At 35.2% G+C, this 9,042-nt stretch overlaps 2 protein-coding genes across 2 annotated transcripts; one reads left to right on the top strand and one right to left on the bottom strand.

Moving 5' to 3' along the window:
• The first annotated feature begins 474 nt into the window (after positions 1 to 474).
• LOC126765707 (uncharacterized) lies at positions 475 to 5,670 on the top strand. Its single transcript, XM_050483441.1, has one exon. It carries the CDS (start codon positions 4,588 to 4,590, stop codon positions 5,632 to 5,634), a length of 1,047 nt encoding a protein of 348 aa, XP_050339398.1. The 5' UTR covers positions 475 to 4,587; the 3' UTR covers positions 5,635 to 5,670.
• Positions 5,671 to 5,710: 40 nt separating this feature from the next.
• On the bottom strand, positions 5,711 to 7,132 carry LOC126765745 (uncharacterized). The gene is made up of 3 exons (XM_050483488.1): positions 6,608 to 7,132; positions 6,376 to 6,544; positions 5,711 to 6,318 (listed from the first exon to the last, which is right to left on the bottom strand). The coding sequence occupies exons 1-3, from the start codon at positions 6,626 to 6,628 to the stop codon at positions 5,936 to 5,938; spliced, it is 573 nt and encodes a 190-aa protein (XP_050339445.1). The 5' UTR covers positions 6,629 to 7,132; the 3' UTR covers positions 5,711 to 5,935.
• Between the last annotated feature and the right edge of the window lie 1,910 nt (positions 7,133 to 9,042).

Here is a 9,042-nt window from a genome sequence, read left to right as displayed (position 1 = left end):
ATCTCCTGTCATCAAACAAACAGTCGTCGCACTCGGGACTTGGCTCTCACGTCACTGTTGACAGTCATAACTTTGAAGTTGTAGATAATTTCGTCTACTTAGGAATCAGCATTAACACCACCAACAATGTCCGCCTGGAAATCCATCGCAGGATTGCTCTTGCCAACAGGTGTTACTTCAGACTGAGTAGGCAATTGAAAAGTAAAGTCCTCTCTCGACGAACAAAAGCTAAACTCTATAAGTCGCTCATAATTCCCGTCCTGCCAACGAGTCGACGTTACCGCATTCGATGGAACGATGAGCTGTACGAGATATACGACGACATTTACATAATTCAGTCCGGATGGATGAAAACACTCCAGCTCTGAAAGTATTCGACACAGTACCCGCCGGGGCAAGCAGAGGAAAAGGAAGACCTCCACTCCGTTGGAAGGACCAAGGGGAGAAAGATCTGGCTTCGCTTGGAATATCCAATTGGCGCCACGTAGCGAAAAGAAGAAACGACTGGCGTGCTGTTGTTAACTCGCCTATAATCGCGTAAGCGGTGTCTACGCCAATTAAGAAGAAGAAGACGTGAAAGAACCCGTTTTTGAGGTTCATAACCGTAAAGAATTTCCTTGATTGCATTTTCTCTAACACTTCGTCGATGATTGGAACAGGGAAACAATCATGAACTATACCAACTTTACTCGTGCACTTGACTCTTGACACGCTCTGCTGCACATAATCGAGTCGGACTTTCATTGAAATTAATAAAGTCGTCTTTTGGTATTATTTTCAGCTGAATAGGATATTCAATCGGATGAACTACAGGATTGTATTCGTTTATTAATTTAATAATATCATTTCTATATTGAAGCGGAACATCAATTTCTGCCACCGTTTCTATAATATTGTATAGCCATTTTAATTCGACCTCTTCATGTATGTATATTTGTCTTATCGGAGAAAAAATATCCCTTAGCATTAAACTCTAAATGGAAACGCTGAATGAAATCATATCCGACAATAACTTCGTTGTTTATTTTATGATCAGCTACGACAAGAAATGTATGCTCAGTTCTTATATTATCAACTTCAACTTCTAACGATAACGCACCTTTCGCCGCAATCGTAATATTACCCAAACATTTTAATTTCGCAAAACCTTTTTGTAGGCTGTGATTGCCAAAATTTTTTCATAAACACATTGCTGAATAAGTGACACATCTGCAGCTGTGTCTAATAAACATGAGATATACTTGTTGCTAATTCGAAGTCGCTTACTTCGTTTACCACTCGTTAGCATGTTCACCGTTCTCTTCTGATATTCACAATTTTTTGCGATGTGACCATTGCCGTTGCATTTAAAACATTTTGTTTCTGCCTTACATTCTGCACGTATGTATTTATGTGTGTAGATGACCCACAATTGAAACAATGTCTACTTTCGCCCTCATCGTCTTTAACATTTTGTGCAAGCTTCGTACTCGTATGATTTCTTTTTTGTACTGTGCCGCTGCTACTCTGCTTGTAACTCATTTGCTGTATAATCCCGAAACGCTCTTTTAGTTCTTAATTCATGTTTTAGAACTGTACTATATGGATATTTCAGATCGTCACGCACCTTTATTCCGTCCACAATGTAGCGAATAACTACTTCGTCTTCTATCGACCCAAGTGCTGCCAGCTTCCTCATTTGCAGAATATATTCGTAAAAGTTCTCGTCGTTTTTTTTGCCTTTGCAATAACTTCTGATGTATGTCAGCACTGTTGAACTTTATGTCGAATTCCTCTTTGAGCGCTTCGCACAAGGAATCAAAGTTCGAAACACTCGCTATTTCTTGGAACAGTTTTGTCGTTCCCCTCATTTTATTCCTGGCATTTACATATTTTTGCTTTTCGGTAAGCTTATATGCGTCAGCATTCTCGTTGAAATTTTCCAACCACTTTTCAATTGGAATTGTCACGCCATCATATTCTGGAACAATTTTTTCGAATTGGTCGACTGACACGTTTTTACCTGAGTTCAGCATTTTCAATAAATCTACCAGATCGCGTGAGCTTGTTCCATTACCACACACGTCCGAGTTCTGAATTTCGACTTTTTCCGCTGTTTCTCCATTTCGCTCAACTTAAGTGAAAACGCGTTTTCTGTATCAATCTTTAATAACTCTGGACCAACTTTTCTGCTTCGAATAGATTTTTTTCTGCTACTTCCTTCTTCTTTTTGTTAGATCTGCATACGGGCATCATTCTTACAACTTATCCATTCAAAGGTTGAGCTTGAGCGGTTGAACGGCTGAGCCCCCATGTAAAAAGTGTATTATGTTTATTAGATATAAAATGTTGTTTATAATTTATAAAAGTTAAAATGAATTGGTATTTTATTAAATTGAAAAATAGATTATCAGCTGCGTTTGCTCTTCTTCGCCAACTGTATTTGACAACTGTATTCGCCAACTGTATTTTGTCAACTGTAATCGCTAACTGTATTTTGCCAACTGTCGCTACTCCTCGATTACAACATTACATATACTACTGTGACCAAACGGCACATTGTATTTATTTTGAAAATTCTTTATTTATTCTTCCAAATCAATTACATCCCCTTCAAAGTAATCCCCTCCCGATGCAATGCACTTATGCCAACGGATTTTCCAATCTTCGAAACACTGGTTGTAGTCACTTTCCGGGATGGCCTTCAGTTCCGTCTTCGCTGCGGCTTGAATCTCCTCTATCGTATAAAAACGGTGTCCCCGGAGCGGTCTTTTGAGCTTGGTAAACAGCCAGAAGTCGCACGGCGCCAGATCAGGTGAATACGGTGGACATTGAATTTATTTTGAAAATTCTTTATTTATTCTTCCAAATCAATTTCATCCCCTTCAAAGTAAACCCCTCCCGATGCAATGCACTTATGCCAACGGATTTTCCAATCTTCGAAACACTGGTTTTAGACACTTTCCGGGATGGCTTTCAGAACGATATGGGTTGAGTTTTTGGCAAAATGATCACGAATTACGAGGGCAGTATGGGATGGTGCATTATCGTGGTGTAAAAACCAAGAATTGTCTTTCCACAATTCCGGCCTTTTTAAGTGGATAGCGTTACGCAAACGACGCATAACGTTCAAATAATATTCCTTGTTGACTGTTTGATCGGTTGGAAGGAATTCATAATGCACAACACCACGATAATCGAAGAAAACAGTCAACATGACCTTGATTTTTGATCGACTTTGGCGCGATTTTTTTGGTCTCGGCTCTCTTTTGGCACGATATTCGCTCGATTGATCGGTTGTTTCGGGGTCGTAAGCATAGATCCAAGTCTCATCGCTTCATGACACCCTGGTAGTCGGAAAGCATCGTTTCACACACTTCAACCCGACGCCATTTTTCCAAAAAATTCAATGTTTTCGGTACCAGTCGAGATTTGACGCGCTTGAGGCCCAAAACATCCTTCAAAATGGTATTGGCTGAGCCTTTCGATATGCCAACTTCATCAGCGAGGTCTCTAATTGTTAATCGACGGTTTTTCAACACCAGATCTTTGATTTGTTGAACGTGAGCTTCGTCGGTTGAGGTTGATGGTCGCCCTGGACGCTCTTCGTCTTCGACACGTTCACGGCCGGCTTGGAACTCACTATACCACTTGTAAAGATTTTTTTTAGACATAGCCTCATCACCAAAGGCTTTCTGCATCCATATGGACCATGAATTTTTTTCGTCCATATCTGTATGGTGTACAATTTGACTTACAAACTGATCAACAATCATTTAAATAGCTTCATGCAAAAACACAATGTAATGATGTGAACCAAAGATTACAAAGATGAATGTTAACGTTAGGAGAATATAATATCAGCATACAATATATCCAAGGTAAAGATAATGAAGTGGCCGATTTTTTGAGCCACATAAATTCGGATATTAATGAAATAAATACAATTGAAAATCAAGAAGTTATAGAAAACAATTTTGAGGGACCTTTGGATAATGATATATATGAAAATGATTTTGATACCATACTCGAAACAGTGGTTAACCGTTTTAAAACACAAGCTATTTTTACGAACTGAAAGAAAACTGAATTCGAAACAAAATTTGGCAATAAAGTGGTATATATAACTCTACAAGATTTGGAAAACGCATTAGTGCCAGATATGTATTTTGAGAAGACATATCAAATCGGGCAATGTGGGAATTTACTCAGATCTAAATGACCATTACTATAATTGGTTGCAAAAGAAAAATTTAGAATCTTATAGTAAAAGAGACAATTAGGCAATTCACAAGCTTTATTGTATGTCTTATGTCATATTTTAATATTCTTAAAAAATACGACACTTGTGAGCACCCTTAACTGTTGTATGTCATATTTTGTCATATTTCTACACTTAATCAGCTGATAGTGCAAAATTAAGGAGATAGAAATGCCACGAGAAAGTCAGAAAAATAAAATTATAGCTTCTTTATGTGAAAATCATGCATTGGCTCTATTAGAAGTTGAATCAAGTGAGTATTTGCATAAATTTCTTCATTAAATACAAATATTTATACTTTGCCAGGTGACGAAGAAGACGAAGCTATTGAAAATTTTTTGATCAGCATGCGCTGTTTGCTGAGCAAGAGAAGAAGCGTTCATTTCGGCTTACCAAAATGTTCCAGTTGGCAACGAAATGTGCTAAGGAATTTTGACGAAAGCAGATTCAATCAGATGCTTCGTGTTCGCCCGGAGGAATGCGAACGTATCTTAGAATTAATTAAAAATGGCGATGTTTTTAAGACAAGTTCAAGTGCTTTACAACTTCCAATCGAACTTCAATTCAAAATAGTGCTGTATCGGTTGGGATCTTCCGGCGATGGACAATCTGTTCGCAAGGTGGCTTCCTTATTTGGTGTGGTTGATGGAGGCACTATTAAAAATGTAACGCAACGAATTTTTAAAGCCATATTGCGATTAAAAAATGAGTTTTTATACTGGCCCAATGAAAGAGAAAGACTGGAAATTGTGTCCGCAACTGCGAAAGAAATGCCAGGGTATGTGGGTTACATCGATGGTTCCGAAATAAAATTAGCTGAAGTACGCATGCAGCATGAAATTTACTATTCGCGTAAACGTCAATATTCTGTAAAACTACAAGCGATTTGTGACTATAAATTGCGCATAAGACAGGTGACGATTGGTTACCCAGGCAGTGTACATGACGCGAAAATATTTTCAAATTGTTCACTAGCAAAGCATCCGGAACGATTCTTGTCGACATCACAGTGGGTCGTGGGAGATAGTGCCTACCCACTGAAACCATATTTAATAACGCCCTTCCGGCAAAACAGTGTTGAACATAGAAAAGAAGAAAGGGATTTATTCAACGCGTATTTTTCCAAATACCGTGTACGAATTGAGAATTGTTTTGGTCTTTTGAAAGAGAAATTCGGTAGTTTAAAGGAGCTTAAATTTAGAATGCTTTCAATGTCAAATAAGAAGGAATGCAATGACTGGAATATGGTGTGTTGTTTTCTTCACAACATGTTAATCAGTTTCGATATAGATAATGAAAACAGCAATGAAGTTTTGATGCCTCAATTCCCTTTATCATCAGAAAATAATATGAGAAATTGCTTGCTTCGTTATATACAAAATAAAAATATTTAATATGTACCTATACACATATGTATGTATATGCATTTGTTCTTTAATCATACGAGTTAATAAACATGCATGACTATTTTGCTTAATTATAATCCAACTATATTTTTTGGTTTTTTGGTTTTGGTTCTTTTATTTTGGGTTAGGTACATTTATCATTTCATTTTCGTATTCTTCAAAAGGCACTAACTGTTAATATTACAACAAGACTTATAACATAAAAACTTCATTTAAAACATAAAAAAACACATAATAATAAAAATAAATTCATACCAAAAGTGAACTAAAAATGTAGTGCATTGTAAAATTATTTATATTTTAGCCTAAGCTCTTCCATTGCCAACCTCTCCTGCATTTTTAATTTCATTTTTTCAATTTTTAATTTGACATTAATTTCTCTTTTTTTTAATTCTTTTTCTTTTAACTCTAGTTCTTTTTCTTTGATTGACATTTCCCTTTTCCTTGCTTTAACACCCATCTTAAGCTTTTGCTTCCTTACTTCTGCGATCTCGCCATGAACCTGCAAACTATCTGACAAGGCAGTTTTGGAATATATTCCTTTCTGCCTTCGAGTGCACACATAGTCGTTCAACGCAGGACTTTGTAATTCTTCAGCTTCAACTGAACTGCCCGCTTCAACCACACATTCTGCTCTCGATGGACTTGTAGAATCGCTTTCTAACAGAAATTCTATAGAAAAAAATAATGGTCACAATTAAAAAAAGAGATTTCCTTAAAAGAATATACTTTTTATTGTGTCGCCTTCCATACTTCCTGCGCCTGTCGACCCTTCCCACTCCTTTGCTTTGTTATAATTAGTGCGCATATTGCGTACTTTTGCGCGCACTACTTTCCATCCTACCGTCAGCTGCGTGTCTTCGATGAAACCACCATAAAAGCTTTGGGCCGATGGTTTCTTTTAAAAACAAATTATTTGACTTTGTTTGTTTTTTTTTTTTTTTTAATTAAAATGGCAAACCTCGAAACTTCTATTTTCCATTAGGAACTCCACAAGCGCTTTTTCTTCTGTCGCATTTCACTTATGTACCGGGTTGAAACGGCGGCGTTTTGGTTTATACTGCAATAAAATCATTTGCAACCACATAAACATCAAAATATTTTCATATTTCACTTATATTCAACTTAATTTACCAGAATATCGTGGTTTTCTTCCATATTAATAACGAAACTTATTAAACTTATTAATTTCAAAGACTTAAACGCCAATAAAAGGAAAGTAAACAAATACAGCTGATAGAATAGCGAACTCAAGAAACATACCACGCAGTGTTGTATCAGTCATATTTTAATTTTTCATGTGAAACAACAACAGTGTTGGTATGACAGTCATAAAAAACAAGAAAAAACGTTAACTTCGGTTGCACCGAAGCTAAATACCCTTCACAGGTGCATTTCTGTTAGTAACTATGTGTTCAGTACTTATTGCAGCTACATGCTATAGTTAACCGACCTGATCAATTTCTTCGGAGATTACATTGTTGCTTTAGAAAATAATCTATCCACATTTGGTGAAGATACATTGTCAAATGTGAAAGTTTTCCATACAAGAACTTGATTCCGATCATTCAGTTTATATGGCAGCTATATGTTATAGTGGTCCGATATCGGCCGTTCCGACAAATGAGCAGCTTCTGGAAGAGAAAATGACGTTTGCAATATTTCAAAAGGACATCTTAAAAACTGAGAGACTAGTTCGTATATACAGACAGACGGACATGGCTAAATCGACTCAGCTCAATATACTGATCATTTATATATATACTTTATAGGGTCTCCGACGATTCCTTCTGGGTGTTACAAACTTCTAAAGTCTAAAGCAAATACATAATTATCATAAATATGAAACAGGCCAGAATGGAATTAATGGGTGTTATGATGAGATTAAACAATTAATTTACTTTCCAAAATTGAAAGTCATTATTCAAAAATATATTAATAATTGCGACACATGTAATAGGGCAAAATATGAAAGAAATCCAATGAAATCAAAATTTCAATTGACCGAAACCCCAAAGTAAGTAAATGAAATAATACACATTGATATTTATGTTAATAAAAAGCATAGTTTCCTCACAGCTATAGATAGATTTTCTAAACTTGTAATTGCTTTTAACCTGGAAGATAGAAATAGCATTAAAATTATTGAAAAGTTAAGACAATATATTGTGATAAGAGGTAAACCTAAACTTATGATATTGGATAATGAGTTTATTTCAGTAAATGTAAAACAACTTTTGAGAGAAAAGAAGTAGATACATACTCATTTTACTAAACCTAATAGTCATACGGGGAATGCTGATATTACACAGCACACTGAGCGAAAAAGTAAGAATTTTAGATATAGAAAATTCTCAAATGCCCATACAGGAAAAAGTGTTTCAAGCTATAATGTGGTATAATAACTCTATTAATTCTATTACAAAAGCACGACCGATAGATGTAAGGAAAAGAAGATAAAAATAAAATATACAATAGAATGTTAGAGGCAAAACTTCATAGACTTCAGAAATTAAACGAAAAAGGGGTAATTTTTATTAACAATAAAGAGGAGGGATATGTAAAAAATTATAAAGCAGTTAGGCACAAATACCAACCCAGATACAGAAAAATGAAACTCGATAATATACATTCAATAAATATTAACAGAATAACGAGATTTGCAGATCAACTTGATATTAGCGATATTGGCAATAATGGTCATCCCGACGACGAACGGTCTGATAAACATTCAAAACATTGGAAGTCAATCTGGATACTTTGAAATTACGGTTGAAAATATCGATTTTGGGGAAGATTATGATATGTACTATACTGCATACAATAAATCCTTAAGAAATACTAACTATTATTAACGATCTACAACTAAATATACAACGGCCAAGACTTGAGGCTGATTCACTAGATCCACTAGAAATGCAAATGGAAATCATACGGAAAAAGGCAAAAACATTAATACCACACAGATATAAATGAGGTCTAATTAATTTCATAGAAAGGAAATCGAAGAACATTTAAAAGTAATTAAGACACACAATCATGTTTGTTAATGTTATTTTACATGATAGGGAAATTATAGCAAAAAAAGTAAAAGGTATTAAAAATGATATGACATGTAAAACTTCTTAAAACTGATTTTATAATTAAATTAAGAATTCTGCAAGATAACGTGGAACATATTCAAGACAATATTGTAGCTTCCAGAATAGGATTACTTCATAGTAACATTCTAACAAATGGAGAAATTTATCATTACAATATAGAAATAAATAAATTAGAAAATATAAAAATGGGAACACTAGTTACAAGTAATTAAAACATCATATTTGTTATCAGAATTCCAAAACATACAATAAAACAACCAATTTCAATGATTATGCCCGTAACAAACAGTAG

The sequence above is a fragment of the Bactrocera neohumeralis genome, unplaced genomic scaffold, assembly GCF_024586455.1.
Source record: "Bactrocera neohumeralis isolate Rockhampton unplaced genomic scaffold, APGP_CSIRO_Bneo_wtdbg2-racon-allhic-juicebox.fasta_v2 cluster11, whole genome shotgun sequence".
Lineage (NCBI taxonomy): Eukaryota > Metazoa > Arthropoda > Insecta > Diptera > Tephritidae > Bactrocera > Bactrocera neohumeralis.
The sequence above is the reverse complement of the archived record's forward strand: the minus strand, read 5'-3'. Positions and strand labels throughout refer to the sequence as shown.